An 18,859-nucleotide genomic window follows, 5' to 3' on the forward strand; every position below is an offset into this window, starting at 1 on the left:
GCCACTTGTGTGGGTTGTAGAGTCCGTCTCATGCTACCACGAGTGTGAAAGCACCACCAACATTCAAAAGTGACCAAAACATCAGCCAGAAAGCATCGGTACTGAGAAGTGGTCTGTGGTCCCCACCTGCAGAACCACTCCTTTATTGAGTGTCTTGCTAATCGCCAAAGATTTCCACCTGTTGTCTTTTTCATTTGAACAACATCATGTGAAATTGATTGTCAATCAGTGTTGCTTCCTAAGTGGACAGTTTGATTTCACAGAAGTTTGATTTACTTGGAGTTATATTGTGTTGTTTAAGTGTTCCCTTTATTTTTTGAGCAGTGTATTAGGGGTATAAAGGAATTTCTGAATGGAACTCTACGGTTTACCAGAAAAGCGGCACAAAAACGATCCAGAGAGGGCTTGTGGCTATCGCTGAAGTCTGCTGTTAAAGAACAATAAGGTAGACCAAATCAAAGCTTGGGAGGAGTTCAGTGAGGCCTTTGAGCAGGACTACCAGTCAGCCTCAAAGCAATTCAGGCAAACCGTCCAGCGCCTCAGGAGAGAGATGCAGTGCTTTGCCAATACTGTTTACAGTGGGGATGGGGAGCTGCTGACCTCGTTTTGTGGACCTGGAGAAGGCATTCAACCGTGTCCCTCATGGTGCCCTGTGGGGGACACTTCAGGAGTATGGAATCGGAGGGTCTTTATTAGGGGCCATCCGGTTTCTGTACAAGTGGAGCAGGAGTTTGGTTTGCATTGCGGGCATTAAGTCAGACCGGTTCCTGGTGCATGTTGGACTCCGGCAGGGCTGCCCTTTGTCACCGGTCCTGTTCTTAACTTTTATGGACCGGAGTTCTTGGCCCAGCCAATGGCCGGAGGATGTCGGGTTTGTGGACCATTGGATTCAGTCTCTCCATTTTGCACATTACGTGGTCCTGCTGCGCCCCTCTAGCCAAAAACAACAGCATGCACTGGGGTGGTTCGCAGTTGAGTGTGAAGCAGCTGGGATGACAGTCATCTCCTCCGTCCGAGGCAATGGTTCTCAACAGGAAACAAGGTGGCTTGCCCTTTTCAGGTTGGAGTGGAGCTCCTGCCTCAAGTGCTCAACTCCTCAAGAGTCTAGGGGTCTTGTGGATGAGTGAGGGGAGAATGGAGGGAGATCGACAGACAGGTCGGTGCGGCCGCCACAGTAATTATGATGCTGTACTGGTCTGTTGTGGTGAAGAGAGAGCCGAGCCGAAAACCAAAGTTCTCGATTTACTGGTCAGTTAACGTTCCTACTCTTACCTATGGGCATGAGCTGTGGGTCATTACCAAAAGAAGATATAAGCTGAAATGAGCTTCTTCCACAGGATGGCCAGGCACTCCCTTAGATGTAGGGTGAGAAGCTCAGCCATCAGGGAGGAGCTCAGAGTAGAGCCACTGCTCCTTCATTTCGAGAGGAGTCATTTGAGGGGATTGCCCAGGACATGCTGAGGGACTATGTATCTTGCCTGGAACACATTGGGCTTCCCCTAGTGGAGCTAGAGGAGGTGACAGGGGAGAGGAAAGTCGGGGCTTCTCTACATAGTCTGCCGCCCCTGCGACCCAGGCCTGGATAAGAGGAAGACAAGGACTACAAGTACGATTACAGACCAAATCCTAATGCAGCCTTGTTCAAAAGCAATAATCACAATTAACTATATTGGCAGAGTTTGTGTGCACAACAAAGGACTTTAGTCTCCAAAAACACAGCGCCACAGAGAAACTGTCTCTCTAGCACTAACCTAAAGGTAAAAGACTAAACAACCTGTGTCCAGGGTGTGTGGGGTCTGCAGAGATCTTAGCTGCCTTTTCTAACCCTAGACCTGTACAAGTCCTGGGTGGAAGTATTGGAATTATTAGGATGTCTTTATTATTTTACATTTAATTAAATGACCATTTGATCTGTTAAGTGTTGTCCTGTGAATACCGGTCCAACATGGTTGTTGCATTAGGACAATAGATAAAAGGGTGAATCAAGCTCTGGCCCTACTGAACAGCAAACTCTGCACATCCATGGAATAAATGCACACAATTTCTTAAAATATAAGAATTTATTTAAAAATATATTTCAATCCAAAGTTAAACATATTTCGTTTAACAAACTCTTTACTACACTATAACAGTTCAACTAAATGTCATATCCAGCATGTGTCTAGGTTTTGTGTTTGTGTTTTTGTTCATTTCACTTAGTGTGGTGCTTTGTTTACCTTCTGTTCTGTGTTTATTATGTTAATTAGTCTCACTCCCTCTGTTACCCTGCAGTGTGTTCTACACCTGTTCCTAGTTTCCCTTGATTACCTTGTCTCTTTGTTTCTTGGCTCACCCTGCATTTCCATTTGTATTTAAGCTCTTTAGTTGTCATTGTTTATCGCTAGTTCCTTGTTGTTCACAACTTGTGTTGCACTGTTATGCCTGGTTCGGCTACTTTGTGTCCTGGTCTGGTTCTGGATCACTATGTTCTTGGTTTTGGCCTTTAACGTCTGTCTGGATCTGTGTAAAGATCATTAAACTCGACTCACCTTCATTCCTGTTGTTCCTGGAAGCCTTCTTGTGTGTTGGTTCATCAATGAACCTCCTCCGTTTTTGGAGCCTCATCAGTTCTGCGGCAGATCTCCAGGGTGTCGCTGCAGATCCTCTGGCCATTGCCGCAGATATTCACGGCTCGCTGCCAATCTCCAGGGTTCCAGCGGTTCCTGCCTGGCTCACTAGAGCTCACCGTGGTTCCAAGTCTCCCGAGCTCCACAGCCCTCCTCCTGTTCTCCCGGCCACCCGTCTGAACAAAGCATCCATGACCTCTGGGTGTCCCGCCTGAACTCTGTTTTTGTTTTGGTTCACCCTTCATTTCCATTTGTATTTAAGCTCTTTAGTTGTCATTGTTTATCGCTGGTTCCTTGTAGTTGACATCCTGTGTTGCTCCGTTATGCCTGGTTCGGCTACTTTGTGTATCGGCCTGGTTCTGGATCCTTATGTTCTTGGTTTGCCTGTCAGTTTTCGAACTTTTCACGTTTGCCTGGATCTGTGAGTGAGGATCATTAAACTCAACTTCCTGTTGTACCTGGAAGTCTTCTTGCTCGTTGATACTACCACAACCATACATCATGACACTAAAACTAACAAGCAAAATTAAGGAATAAAGAAACTAATGAACTACAGGGGTTGGACAATGAAACTGAAACACCTGGTTTTAGAACACAATAATTTATTAGTATGGTGTAGGGCCTCCTTTTGCGGCCAATACAGCGTCAATTCATCTTGGGAATGACATATACAAGTCCTGCACAGTGGTCAGAGGGATTTTAAGCCATTGTTCTTGCAGGATAGTGGCCAGGTCACTACGTGATACTGGTGGAGGAAAACGTTTCCTGACTCGCTCCTCCAAAACACCCCAAAGAGGCTTAATAATATTTAGATCTGGTGACTGTGCAGGCCATGGGAGATGTTCAACTTCACTTTCATGTTCATCAAACCAATCTTTCACCAGTCTTGCTGTGTGTATTGGTGCATTGTCATCCTGATACATGGCACTGCCTTCAGGATACAATGTTTGAACCATTGGATGCACATGGCCCTCAAGAATGGTTCGGTAGTCCTTGGCAGTGACGCACCCATCTAGCACAAGTATTGGGCCAAGGGAATGCCATGATATGGCAGTCCAAACCATCACTGATCCACCCGCATGCTTCACTCTGGGCATGCAACAGTCTGGGTGGTACGCTTCTTTGGGGCTTCTCCACACCGTAACTCTCCCGGATGTGGGGAAAACAGTAAAGGTGGACTCATCAGAGAACAATACATGTTTCACATTGTCCACAGCCCAAGATTTGCGCTCCTTGCACCATTGAAACCGACGTTTGGCATTGGCATGAGTGACCAAAGGTTTGGCTATAGCAGCCCGGCCGTGTATATTGACCCTGTGGAGCTCCTGACGGACAGTTCTGGTGGAAACAGGAGAGTTGAGGTGAGAGTTTAATTCTGCTGTTATTTGGGCAGCCGTGGTTTTATGTTTTTTGGATACAATCCGGGTTAGCACCCGAACATCCCTTTCAGATAGCTTCCTCTTGCGTCCACAGTTAATCCTGTTGGATGTGGTTGGTCCTTCTTGGTGGTATGCTGACATTACCCTGGATACCGTGGCTCTTGATGCATCACAAAGACTTGCTGTCTTGGTCACAGATGCGCCAGCAAGACGTGCACCAACAATTTGTCCTCTTTTGAACTCTGAGATGTCACCCATAATGTTGTGTGCATTTCAATATTTTGAGCAAAACTGTGCTCTTACCCTGCTAATTGAACCTTCACACTCTGCTCTTACTGGTGCAATGTGCAATAAATGAAGACTGGCTACCAGGCTGGTCCAATTTAGCCATGAAACCTCCCACACAAAATGACAGGTGTTTCAGTTTAATTGTCCAACCCCTGTATATACAAATGAAGGAGGAAAAAGGCAATCAATAAAAATAGTTAAAAACCACGACCAATATGATTTTGCAATATTACCATTCAGTGCTATCTATCATTTTGTAATTTATCAAGTTTTTCAGGCGAGGCCCTTTCTGTTAAATTAATAGTGTGTTTTTGAAGTTCCCCAACACCAGGCATTTGTTCAGTCTCAGTATTTTTGTCGATCTCCAGAGTGCGCTACTCTATTAGACCACTTCAGGTCTGTGAATGGTGAATGGTAAATGGACTGAACTTATGTAGCGCTTTTCCAGTCATACAGACAGCTCAAAGCGCTTTACACTAGAGCCACATTCACCCAATCGCACTCACTAACGCTCACACATTCATACACCGATATGCAGATCGGTAGGCAACTTGAGGTTAAGTGCCTTGGTCTGAATACACGTCCTCACCCATAGCTGAAGTATAAAGTCACTACATCAGTTAGTTGGTTTAAATCAGTAGCAGAAGCTCCAAAAACATTCTAATTTGTGCAATTAAGGCAGTTCTGTATCATCTGTTTTGACTCATGAGTCCATTTCCTAACAGTCTGAACCACAGGCTTAGAGGGTTTCAAATTCTGCCTGTAAGTTGGTATGAGGTGAATCAGGCAGTGTTCAGAGTCCTAACCCTCTCTGGTTGCACAATAACACGCTGCCTATATCGAGGTAGTCCATGAGAGAGATTTGCTCTGTTAAAATCCTTAAGAACAATGAGAGAGCCTGGATATTTTTTATCCAGGTCAGTTATCAGGTCAGCGAGCTCTCTTTCTACTTCTGAAGTGCAGGATGGAGGATTGTAAACACCAACCAGAATGAACAAGGAGACGTCCCTCAGTGAATAAAAGGGTTTGTAGTTTAGAAAAAGTGACTCTAGGTTAGGACTACAGGTTTCAGAATCAGAATCAGCTTTATTGCCAAGTTTGTACATACAACAAACGAGGAATTTGACTCCGGTACGCTTTGCTCTCTGGGTTTCTTTTATGTTTTTTGTGTTATAAGATATATTCTGCATATATCTTTATGTCCTTTAGCAATGTGACATCACTTCACCAGCCTTTGTTTATATAAAAGCAGAACCCACCTCCTCTGTTTTCCCCGAGAGCTCTGCTTGCCGTCCACACGAAACATCTGGAAGCCCGAAGGGTGCTGTCGGGGGGTTGTGTTCACCAAGCCAGGTTTCAGTGAAGCATAGTGCAGCATATTGGCAGATGTCCCAGTTCCTTGTGCAGAGAAGGAGCAGCTCATCTGTTTTCTGTGCCAGGGTGTGGATGTCCGCAAGCTAGATGGATGGTAGCAGTGCAGGCGGTCCCCTCTTGAGGAGTTTGACGAGCTTACCTGCCGATGTAACTCTCCTGCGTATCCAGTAGATACCTCTGCCGTGATACAAGCCAGGATCTCCAAAGACTGCCTGGTTCATTGAAGACTGGGAAGAAAGCGCCCAGATAGGACTCCCTGATGCTTAGAAGTTGCTCTCTTGTAAAAGTGTCTGTAGTACAGCAGCAGGATACAACTGAAAAACAGAAAATACAAGCGAGCGAACTACCAAGGTAACCATCTGTGGCATCATTTTGGAGGGAAGCACAATAAGGAATATAGCTTGCTCAACACTGAACTTCATCTGTAGTTTACATCTAAATCAAGCTGTCTGCAGCATTAAACCAGCCCCAAATGTCATGAGAATGTTTACAGTAGCAGACATGTCTCCAAGCATCGGTACTGGGCCTAGAGGAGTCTTCTGATGGTGCATTCATCTACCACTCGTACACTGGATTGTCTCCATATCAAAACATCTCATGTTTTATTAGCAGATGTAGCACTGTAGCAGCAGAGCTCGTAGGGAATGTAGGTTGATAACTTCACACTTGTAATTTACCTACAAACAATGAAGAACAAAGGCAGCCAAAATATGTTTCTGTATCAGCATCTTAAATTATACTGTTATCTGTGGTAGGGTTCTGATTAGGGTCAATATTCCAGACCTGCAGTGGTCATGCCTGAGTCAGATACTCACCATTAGTTTCTACATGTCTGGGTTCCTGCAGACCTTAGAAAGCTCAGCTTAGAACCAGAAGGAAGCATTGATGTGTTACTAGAGTACTGACTCCTGGTCTTATGAGGTATATCTGCAGCTGATTTATCTTACAACTTTGAAGACACTTTAAAGTTAGACTGTGCTATTGTTTTGAGGTTTTGCATCTTTAAACATATTATCTCTAATCTGTATCATAGCTCACACTCCACTTGTCTTGTGTTTTCACAGCGACAGTTGGTGCATGTGGCACTGCTGAAGCAGGAACCAGGAGCTTCATTCAGCCTTGCTGAGAACAGCTCTGAACCATGCATCTACTCTAAAGGTGAAAGGTTCATCAGTAAAAACATGACCTATGCCATCACCGTATCTTTTACATCTACACACCGAGGCCTGTATGAACAGTGGTTGGTGCTAGATTTTGAAATGAGGCCAGTCCTCTTGAGGAAACTTAAGGTAAGGATTGGCCAGCAGTTACTGGACGACACCAAGGACCCAGCATTAAATCATGGGGTTATTCTTCAAAGTGCAAAGCGCTGGACTCGAGGGAACAGGGTTATAATACCCTGTTCCTGCAGGACAGAGAAACAGGAGGACTTGTTGAAGGAGTACAAGCCTCCACAGCTGAACATTCACTACAAGCCCTCTTGTAACAACCAAACCGCACTGACAGATGAAAACTACAAGGCAAAAATGCATGAGTTCCTGTACAATGAGGAGCGAGCTGAGGACCAAGTAGTTTCAAGGTAAAGTCCTGGTGTTTAACAGCTTTCCCTAACAAGTTTCAAAATGGTTTCTGCTTTTAAAACAGTCTTTGGTGTTCTTTCCTTTAGACTGAATGTTTGTGGACAGATTACAACAATGGATAGGTTGGACAGTCCAAAGTTTGGAATGGAGTTTGCTCCTCAGGGAGAACTTTTCTGTTCTGTTTCCATTCCTTATAAGCTCACCATCGACAGTCCTGAAGGACTGGCACTGAAACGAAGTGTCCAGTCAGCCCTCATAGCTCCTTTAGACTCCCACCATCCAAACTCCAAGGTTTATGAAGCCAGAGTTCTGCAACTCATTACCAGGGAGAACCAAATACACCTTCAACTGTTTAAACAATGCTGCTCTGATCTTGCACTCAAACACAATAAATCATATCAAATGGAGGTGCAGTTTCAGTTGGATCGCCACACCTTATGTTCTCTGCACAAAGCTGTAGACCTGCTTCCAGATACTAGCAGAGTCCTACCAGACCTTAAGAATTGTGGAGTTCCTGTCAGTGATATCACCTACGAGAGCCTGAACTCCAAACAGCAGTCTGCACTTGGCTTCATTACGGGGAACCATGATGGAAGAAGCTTCACTGCACCTCTGCTCATTTATGGACCTTTTGGAACAGGGAAGACCTTCACCATCGCAACAGCAGCCATCGAACTTGGCAAGGATCCTCAGAACAAAGTCTTGATCTGCACTCACACCAACAGGTAACGGGTACTGTACAGAAAGTTACGGAGGAAATTTTTGTGAATTTGACAAAATTTCCAACAGTTTTTTTAATTGAGCACTTTTTAAACTTGTTAAACTGTTGACCAGCATCCAGTCAGCAAACTCAAAAAAATGCAGAAACAACAATCAGAAATTGTAAGTCAGTTCAAACAGAATCACAAAGTAGAAAAAAAAGTTTTTAAAAAATGAAGTTAGATCAAATAAAAGAGCGTTGTGTTAATGGCCAGAAGACAGCTGAGCTAAATGAGATTTAAAAAGCTTCATAGATGGAAGCTGCCTGGTCTGAAGGAGCAAAGCATCCAGGGCTTTGCTGCACAGCTTTTAAAATAATCTGATCTGCTAACCTGAGTGGGCTAACTGGTGCATAGTGGTGCAGCAGTTCAGAAAGAGACACTAACATGAAATAAGAATTAACCAGGCAATGAGCTTTCAATTCCTTGCACCTTGCTCAGGTTTTCCAGCCACGGCCTAAAGTTTGTCATCCTGATACGTGGCCTGATACTGGGTTTCATATTTCACTTATAGTGTTTATTCAAGTCTACCACTTTCATACAGAGCAGCACTGTATCGTCATACGAGGAACAAAGTTCATAATTATGCCCAATATTATTATTATTATATTAGCCCGAGAAGTCTTTTTTATTGAATTCTTGCCTGTTTCATATCTTATAGCATTATTGGTAATGCTGTTATTTGCATTTGTTGATAGCAGTTCTTCCACATTTACTGTAAAATCTACGGTATATTGATTGTATATTTTACTCTGGGATAAAGTAAGTGGCAAACCCTGTCTCAATGGTAGGTACAGGTCCACACCTCTTGTTGTGTCCAATAGTAGCAACTTTCTGCAGTTTCTGGTGATGTCTACCCATTTTTGAGGAACATGCTAAAAGCTCTGGCCCAGCCAGATCCTTTGTCACTGTAGTTTGCATGTTAAGACCAAAGGCTATCATCAGAGCCCGATCTTAACCACACAGCAGCCTATCTAGTCTCAATGGTGGAATGAGCCAAGCACCCAGCTCTGCAGCTCCTCTAGGGCTCCTTGGTTGGCTCCCCCATTAAAGTAAGAAGCAGTCCCTGGCCCTGAGCATTCAGAGTACTCTGTAAAAAAAAAAAAAAAGTCAAAACTATGGTAAAATACCGCCAACTGTGGTTGCTAGGAATGTACCGTTAAAAAAAAAGTCCAGTCGATAGAAGAGAAAACGTTATATTGGTTTGGTAACCTTAAATTTTGCTATAGAAAACATTTTTTCACTGAAAATTATTGTAGAAAAAAAAAAACAAGTACTGTAAACCCTTATATTGTATTTTCTTGTGAAAATAACATTTCCATAGATTTTTACAGTTATCGGCTGTAAAAACGACAGGTTTAATGTAGATTTTTACAGTAATTTGTTGTTAATGTAACAGTAATGGGATAAACCCTGTTATGGTAAATAACATTCAAAACAACAGAAATATGGTAAATCTTATTAAAGTCTACGTCGATAAAAAAAGTTAAATTTTGTAACAAATTACATTTTATTTTGACCAATTAAATTTCACGGTAAATTCCAGGCAACCACAGCTGCCAGTATTTTACCGCTAAAAAAACAGTCCAATACATGTGGAACATAAGTGGTTTGGCATACATTTTACTTTAGCAACTATTAGATCTAAATATTTTGGAGATGCCCATATTTAACCAAGGTACTGACTATCACTGATAAGAACATTTTACATACCATCTTTTCGTTGTCCGATGAGCTAACCCCTCCCTCCTACTTTCCCATGTCTAAAGGGATTGCTCAATCCAGCTCTCCATCTAACAGGTCCGGACTTCCCTAAACCTGAAAGATCTTACTGAGCAGGTTTACTGAAAGTTCTGTTTAAGCTGGTGTCAGGAAATAACTCGCCTAGCCTCTGACAGCCTTCATCCAAAAGTCTCGCCCTTCTTCAACTGGAGGTCTGGGCGACCGGGTAGCCTATCACAGTCATCCACACCTTCAACAGTCACTTTTGTTCATGGCTGCTCATTCCCTAATTTTACAACAGGCTCTTGGTATATGGGCTAGGTTGATTTTAGTAGCTCAGCATGAGCCCTAAGGGCGCTGTTTTAACAAACTTGATTAAGGCAACCTATAAAAACCTCCTAAAATATCTTAGAACCAGGCAACAAGACTTTTTACCACCAATGAAAAACCAACAATACAGTGACTCAAATAATTGAATGTCCACGATTGAACTAGAATTTTATATGCTTTCTTTAATTAGTAATGCTTTTGCAGGGGTCAGTAACAGCTTCAATTCAGCAACACAAAATAATTTCAATAATAGAAATGAATCAATCAACTCAACCTGTCTTTCCCTGATGCTGAATCTAGTGAGTTTGGAGAGGCTTTGAAGACGGAGGCTCATCCATCCACCTGATGGAGAAGATTCTTCTGGTAACGAGTGGTTTCCTGAAGGAAATACGACTTAATCTTCAGTTTTCTTCCTTTAAGTGGCAGGCACTGATGCTCCAGGCTTTGATGGTTAAACAGGATCTTTGTTGTTATATGTCTCTGAAGACAGTAGTTTCTAGAGGCTGAAGAGTTGAAGGAAACCCGGAGACATAAATGAAGTTGATTCAGGACTTCCAGAAGCCTGAAACTTAGAGCAATCAGCTGTTCATCGATCAAGTTCACTTCTGTTGTCTGGATAAAAAGGCTTTAGATGAAATCAGATTCTTAATATTGAGGCACAGTCCGTTCTGGGCTCACGGGTTGATCCTGTTTTTTAATGCAGTTGATCAGTGGGGCTGTGTCTCTGTTCCTTTTCCATCCAAGCTTATTTTCTCCGTCAGATCTTGTTCGCTGGTCTTCTGCGAGGAAACAACCCCGTTTCTGCTCTCATCATAGTTTTTATAGCGCTTGATGCCTTCACCAGTCAGGCCCTTATTAGGCTTCTTAGTTATTGCGCAACCTATTCAGCTCAGCTTCTTGATTATTGCTCAATACTTTAGTCATGGTCATTGTGACCTACTGATTCTGCTTCTCAGCCTTGGAGATGCCAAAAATAGCCACGCTGGTCTGTAGTCGCATCCTCCCATCGCTGTCAGCATACAGCTGGCTCTCGTCACTCCTAGTCATCCTACAGTTCTTTCTCTAATCTGCTCAGTTTTAAACTTTACACAGTATTACACATTTCATTCTTCAGCTTTCAGCATTCACTTTAAAACACCGTTGCAAAACCATCACTTCATTCTTTTTATTCATGCTTTACAAATGATTAATGTTATATTTCTTTCATATATAGCTGATTGAGAATGTCAAACCTTAATGTTTTTTTCCTCTAATTCTCAGTTCTTAACCACATTTCAATCATACATCTTTTAACTTGTTAATCAAAGACTACTAATTTTGTTCAATACATGTGAAAGAATATAAAATCATCATACATCATTTCTTTGGATATTTTTGCAAAAGATAAGACAGATAACATGTGACAGATAATATGTGGCTCCACACAGGCCTCTCCAGTCTCTCAGCTCCAGAATATGAGAACATGCTTGTTTCACTCCTCACTGCTTCAACTGTGTGTTTTACTAATTATTACATGGATTACACATAAGGATATAAGGATTTTTATTGTAACTTTTATGGAGTTAACTGTGAGCAGTTACTAAATGTTGCCTGGATTACATGGAAAGATCTCACCTTATTTTGACAATCTGTGAAATGACTAAAAATATCATATTAATTGTCTATATGCTCCCAAAGCAGCATAAATCTTGACAATACAGCATCCATATGTATGACTGTAATAGCGTAATAACCAAACGTGAAACAAATAGTCACTTGCCCCTAAATGATCAAGGGTAATGAGTCACTGAGTCTAGCCTTGGTAGAAGAAAGCACTCAAAACAGAATGGAGTTTTAAATGCACTGGTATTGAAGTTACAAGCTCTGATGGAGGACTCAAAAGTTGTCCATTGGGAGGTCACTTTGGACTGATAGGATCCTGTCTGCAGCCAAAAATAGAGAAAGTTAGAAAGTTTTCTTAAGGATTAAGATTGCAGGTCTTAAAATTATTCACAAGAAAATGACACAGACTCAAAACAACCCAACACACAATATTATTAGTTGTAAAACAGTATCTAAGTGTAATTTATCATGGCACTTTTAACTTTCTGGCTCAATAAAGTTGCAAAATGATCTAGTTCCTTATATTCATTCTATAATTTGTACTGTTCGTTACCATTATTGTATGTAAATGCTCATCTGGACAATGAACTTGAGTGAGACAGATTCATTTTTGCATTTTCTCTCCAACTTTATTCTGCTAAAGTGACATACCAGAGTTCAAAAGAGGACAAATTGTTGGTGCACGTCTTGCTGGCGCATCTGTGACCAAGACAGCAAGTCTTTGTGATGTATCAAGAGCCACGGTATCCAGGGTAATGTCAGCATACCACCAAGAAGGATGAACCACATCCAACAGGATTAACTGTGGACGCAAGAGGAAGCTGTCTGAAAGGGATGTTCGGGTGCTAACCCGGATTGTATCCAAAAAACATAAAACCACGGCTGCCCAAATCACGGCAGAATTAAACTCTCACCTCAACTCTCCTGTTTTCACCAGAACTGTCCATCAGGAGCTCCACAGGGTCAATATACACGGCCGGGCTGCTATAGCCAAACCTTTGGTCACTCAGGCCAATGCCATATGTCGGTTTCAATGGTGCAAGGAGCGCAAATCTTGGGCTGTGGACAATGTGAAACATGTATTGTTCTCTGATGAGTCCACCTTTACTGTTTTCCCCACATCCGGGAGAGTTACGGTGTGGAGAAGCCCCAAAGAAGCGTACCACCCAGACTGTTGCATGCCCAGAGTGAAGCATGAAGGTGGATCAGTGATGGTTTGGGCTGTCATATCATGGCATTCCCTTGGCCCAATACTTGTGCTAGATGGGCGCGTCACTGCCAAGGACTACCGAACCATTCTTGAGGACCATGTGCATCCAATGGTTCAAACATTGTATCCTGAAGGCGGTGCCATGTATCAGGATGACAATGCACCAATACACACAGCAAGACTGGTGAAAGATTGGTTTGATGAACATGAAAGTGAAGTTGAACATCTCCCATGGCCTGCACAGTCACCAGATCTAAATATTATTAAGCCTCTTTGGGGTGTTTTGGAGGAGCGAGTCAGGAAACGTTTTCCTCCACCAGGATCACATAGTGACCTGGCCACTATCCTGCAAGAAGAATGGCTTAAAATCCCTCTGACCACTGTGCAGGACTTGTATATGTCATTCCCAAGACGAATTGACGCTGTATTGGCCGCAAAAGGAGACCCTACACCATACTAATAAATTATTGTGGTCTAAAACCAGGTGTTTCAGTTTCATTGTCCAACCCATGTATATCAATTTCGTCTTTTATGGTGAGAAGTCATATTTTGAGGCATGGCCACGCCCACACACTTTCATGTATCAAAAAGCTTTTGATAACCTTTGATCCCCAATGCCTTAAGAGTATACTGAGTGATTTTCTAGTCTCTAAGTCTAAAGCTGTAGGAGGAGTTCGCTCAGATATCTGGGATAGAAAGGGTTAAAATGGCAACTTCAATCCAAAAGGCCAACTTTCGGTTGGGTTTGGATCAACACTCCAAGAGACTTTTTTATAGGTCCTGAGAAGATACATATGTGTACCGAATTTCAGATTTCTCGGTCAAAGCATGGCTTGGGGCTGATCTTTTTTAATTTTCTAGGAGGCGCTGTGGACGAATTAGGCCACGCCCACCAAATATGTCATCAGATCTCTGTTGGAGACTGGACTAGGATCAATCACATTGAATTTGGTGCCGATCAGATGATGTATGTGGAAATTAAAGCCAAACGTAAGGCCACGATGTCCAACTTCGCCGCACCACCGCGGCCACGCCCTTTTATGAAAAGTCATTGTGCTTCAAACGAAGTTAGACCCACTAGTTATCAGTCACCTGACACAGTTTGAAGCGAATTGAATGAAGACAGGCAAATAGCGACCTTTCTCAGTAAAAAAAGTGGCTTCTTGTTCTCAGGGTGCGTGGCTTTGATGATGTCAGCATATGACCCTATAGGATCGTCAGGAACCCAAAGGTCCTCCTTCATGCCAACTATGGTGTGATTTGGCGTTTCTTTGGGAAAGTTATTGCATTTTTTTTAGTTTGGGCGCGAACGCCAAGTTCATGTCCCGACCACGCCCCCTAAACATGGCCGAAAACTCAAAATTTGATAACTTTTAATCCCCCATGCCTTAACTGCATATTGACCAAATATGAAGCTGATAGCTCAAAATCCCTAGGAGGAGTGCGTTAAAGTTCGAGGTGAGTTAAAGTGAAAAACGGCCCAAAATTAGCCTTTGACCCAAAATGGCTGACTTCCTGTGCGTTTTAGGACATACCCCCAATAGATTTTTTTTCTTGATTTGAGGAGCTCTACCTGTGTGGCAAATTTCAGATCTCTACGACGTATGGTTCGGCCTATCTCACGTTTGGGGGCATGGCTAAGAGGCGTTGGGCCATAAGGAGCCAGGACCTGAATCCAGGGCTTCCAGAGGAGGAAACTGGACATCAGCCCAGCACTAGAAGGGGTTTCAGGCTCAATGTAGCCCCAATATATGTCCACACCAGGCTCCTCTACAGACTGCAGTAAATACTGATGTGCTTCAGGGCCATCCGCTGCATGCAGTGTGGTTCCATCTAGAAAAGTCACAACCAAACCATCTATGGAACATAGTATTGATGCTCCCAATGAAATCAAAATGTCTCTGCCGAGTAGATTCACAGGTGTGTCAGGCGAAACAACAAATGAATGCAACAGTTTTTGTTTTCCAACCATGGTGTGAAGAGGTGTAAATACAGGCAGAGTCTGTTTATACCCAGAGAATCCCATCAGAGAAGACATTTTATTAGATGAAGGAGGAATATTCAACGTGGAAAAAGTGGCTCCAGTATCCATGAGAAATGGCAACATGCGTCCCTCAATTTCCACTGGAACAATGGGTTCTGCCCTGATGGGTTCTGATAATAAAGAAAAAACCTTGGTGTTATTTTTGACCAGGACATGTCATTTAAATCCCATATTAAACAGGTTTCTAGGATTTCCTTCTTTCATCTCCAGAACATTGCCAAAATTAGAAATATCCTGTCCAGGAGTGACGCTGAAAAACTAGTCCATGCATTTGTTACTTCAAGGCTGGACTATTGTAATTCGTTACTATCAGGATGTCCACAAAATGCAGTTAAAAGCCTTCGGCTGATTCAAAATGCTGCAGCAAGAGTTCTGATGAAAATTAAAAAGAGAGATCATATTTCTCCTATTTTAGCTTCCCTTCATTGGCTCCCTGTTAAATCCAGAATAGAATTTAAAATTCTCCTTCTCACATATAAAGCCCTTAATGATCTAGCTCCGTCATACATCAGAGATCTGATTGTTCCATATGTTCCTAACAGAGCACTTTGTTCTCAGACTGCAGGTTTACTGGTGGTTCCTAGAGTCTCTAGAAGTAGAATGGGAGGCAGATCCTTTAGTTATCAGGCTCCTCTCCTGTGGAACCAGCTCCCAGTTTTAGTCCGTGAGGCAGACACCCTGTCTACTTTTAAGGCTAGGCTTAAAACTTTCCTTTTTGATAAAGCTTATAGTTAGAGTGGCTTAGGTTATCCTGAGCTATCTCTGTAGTTATGCTGCTATAGGCTTAGGCTGCTGGAGGACATAACGACCACTTTCACCCTCTTCGCTACATTCTCACACTACTCTCCAATTTTGCATTATTTGCTGTTATTTCAGCTTTTAACTTTATGTTCTCTCTCTTTTCTCTTCCTAGAAGCTACACCTGGTCTGGCTCTGTGTCTACCTGTGACACCTTTCTGGAGAGGGGAATCGTCCAAGCTTCTGCTGGCAACAACTTAATGCTCACCCTCTACCAATGATCCACATAGCCCTGTCTTTTAGTGTTTAACCCTTTCTCTCTCCTAGACATGGTGATTGACCGAGCTTCTACTGTGACTAACTATGTGCTTTCTTTCAGAGCCTTGAAAAACCTTGAAAACTGGCTCAGAGTTTATTCAGTTTTATTTTATTTATTTATATAGCACCAATTCACAACACATGTCGTCTCAAGGCACTTCACAACAGTCAGGTTCATACATTCCAATTAATCCTAACAATTGAACAGTGCAGTCGGAGTTAGCTTTTTATTCAAATTGGATAAAAAGTTTTTCTATCTAAGGAAACCCAGCAGATTGCATCCAGTCAGTGACTTGCAGCATTCACTCCTCCTGGATGAGCATGTAGAGACAGTGGACAGTCACTGGTGTTGACTTTGCAGCAATCCCTCATACTGAGCATGCATGTAGCGACAGTGGAGAGGAAAAACTCCCTTTTAACAGGAAGAAACCTCCAGCAGAGCCAGAACCAGGCTCAGTGTGAGCGGCCATCTGCTACGACCGACTGGGGGTTTTAGAGAACAGAGCAGAGACACAAAAAGAACACAGAAGCACTGATCCAGAAGTACTTTCTATGGGAAGGAAAAGTAAATGTTAATGGATGTAGCTCCTTTAGTCGTTTCATCTAGAAAGAAAGAACAGATCAACTCTGAGCCAGTTTTCAAGGTTAGAGTCTGAAAGAGAGCACATAGAGTTAGTCACAGTAGAAGCTCAGTCAGTAGCCATGTCTAGGAGAGAGAAATGTTTAAACACTGAAAGACAGGGCCATGTGGATCATCGGTAGAGGGTGAGCATTAAGTTGTTGCCAGCAGAGGCTTGGACGATTCCCCTCTCCAGAAAGGTGTCACAGGTAGACACAGAGCCAGGCCAGGTGTAGCTTCTAGGAAGAGAAAAGAGAGAACAAAGTTAAAAGCTGAAATAACAGCAAATAATGCAGAATTGGAGAGTAGTGTGAGAATGTAGCGAAGAGGGTGAAAGTGGTCGTTATGTCCTCCAGCAGCCTAAGCCTATAGCAGCATAACTACACAGATAGTTTCAGTTCAGATTATTTAGTTAAACGGCACTTATTTACAACAATGTCGTCTCAAGGAACCCCACAAAGGGTCCCACTGATGGTCATTGTTATACTAAAAACCACAAGGATTGGGATACCTCTCTCTGTCAGACTGATTATAACCAATGGAAAAGAGAATGGGTCATACAGGTAGCAGAAATGGAGGGTGTGTTTGCACCTCAACCATAACTGAGCCGGTTTAGGCTAAACCTGACTCCCCCTTACTCCAACCAACAGGGAGGGAAGAAGACAGAGGTAAAAAATAAGGAAGATAGCTCAGGATAAACTAAGCCACTCTAACTATAAGCTTTATCAAAAAGGAAAGTTTTAAGCCTAGCCTTAAAAGTAGACAGGGTGTCTGCCTCACGGACTAAAACTGGGAGCTGGTTCCACAGGAGAGGAGCCTGATAACTAAAGGATCTGCCTCCCATTCTACTTCTAGAGACTCTAGGAACCACCAGTAAACCTGCAGTCTGAGAACAAAGTGCTCTGTTAGGAACATATGGACCAATCAGATCTCTGATGTATGATGGAGCTAGATCATTAAGGGCTTTATATGTGAGGAGGAGAATTTTAAATTCTATTCTGGATTTAACAGGGAGCCAATGAAGGGAAGCTAAAATAGGAGAAATATGATCTCTCTTTTTAATTTTCATCAGAACTCTTGCTGCAGCATTTTGAATCAGCTGAAGGCTTTTAACTGCATTTTGTGGACATCCTGATAGTAACGAATTACAATAGTCCAGCCTTGAAGTAACAAATGCATGGACTAGTTTTTCAGCGTCACTCCTGGACAGGATATTTCTAATTTTGGCAATGTTCTGGAGATGACAGAAGGAAATCCTAGAAACCTGTTTAATATGGGATTTAAATGACATGTCCTGGTCAAAAATAAAACCAAGGTTTTTTACTTTATTATCAGAGGTCAATTTAATGCCATCCAGGTTAAGTGATTTACTAAGCAGTTTCTTTTTTAAAGACTCCAGTCCAAAGATGACAACTTCTGTCTTGTCTGAATTTAGAAGCAGAAAATTTAAAGTCATCCATGTTTTTATGTCTTCTAGACATGCTTGTAGTCTATCTAACTGGTTGGGTTCATCAGGATTTATGGATAAGTAAAGCTGAGTATCATCAGCGTAACAGTGAACATTTATCCTATGCTGCCTGATAATTTGACCTATTGGAAGCATATATATAGTAAAGAGAATTGGCCCAAGTACTGAACCCTGTGGTACTCCACAATTAACCCTGGAGTTTAAAGATGATTTATCATTTACATGAACAAACTGGAATCTGTCAGACAGATAAGATTTAAACCAGCCTAGCGCTGTTCCCCTGATCCCTACAGCCTATTCCAGCCTTTCTAAGAGAATATTATGGTCGACTGGATCAAATGCAGCACTGAGATCTAACAGAACCAGAACAGACACAAGTCCATTATCTGAGGCCATAAGAATATCATTAGTGACTTTCAGCAGAGCTGTTTCAGTGCTATGATGAGCTCTGAAACCTGACTGAAACTCTTCAAACAGGTCATTGCTGTATAAATGTTCACACATTTGATTAGCAACTATTTTCTCAAGAACTTTAGATAAGAATGGAAGATTGAATATAGGTCTGTAATTTTTCAAGTCATCTGGATCAAGCGAAGGTGTCTTAAGTAAAGGTTTAATTACAGCTAACTTAAAAGCCTGTGGTTCTGATCCATTTACTAAAGATAGATTAATCATATCTAAAATGGGGCTGGTAATCAGAGCTGGTAATCACTTCCTTAAATAATTTGGTTGGGATTGGGTCTAACATACAAGTTGAAGATTTAGATGAAGCTAATATTTCTGGTAACTCAGGAAGCTCCACAGGATCAGAACAGTCCAAACA

General features: G+C 42.4%; 1 protein-coding gene across 1 annotated transcript in view; it reads left to right on the forward strand.

Moving 5' to 3' along the window:
- The window catches only part of LOC124859083 (helicase with zinc finger domain 2-like), a 69,751-nt gene that overhangs the window by 29,191 nt on the left and 21,701 nt on the right, over positions 1 to 18,859 (forward strand). The window contains exons 6-7 of the mRNA XM_047351583.1: positions 6,712 to 7,226; positions 7,314 to 7,952. Of these exons, the coding sequence (XP_047207539.1) occupies positions 6,712 to 7,226; positions 7,314 to 7,952 (1,154 nt within the window). The remainder of the gene's footprint in view (positions 1 to 6,711; positions 7,227 to 7,313; positions 7,953 to 18,859) is intronic.

This window comes from Girardinichthys multiradiatus, chromosome 22 (assembly GCF_021462225.1).
Source record: "Girardinichthys multiradiatus isolate DD_20200921_A chromosome 22, DD_fGirMul_XY1, whole genome shotgun sequence".
Lineage (NCBI taxonomy): Eukaryota > Metazoa > Chordata > Actinopteri > Cyprinodontiformes > Goodeidae > Girardinichthys > Girardinichthys multiradiatus.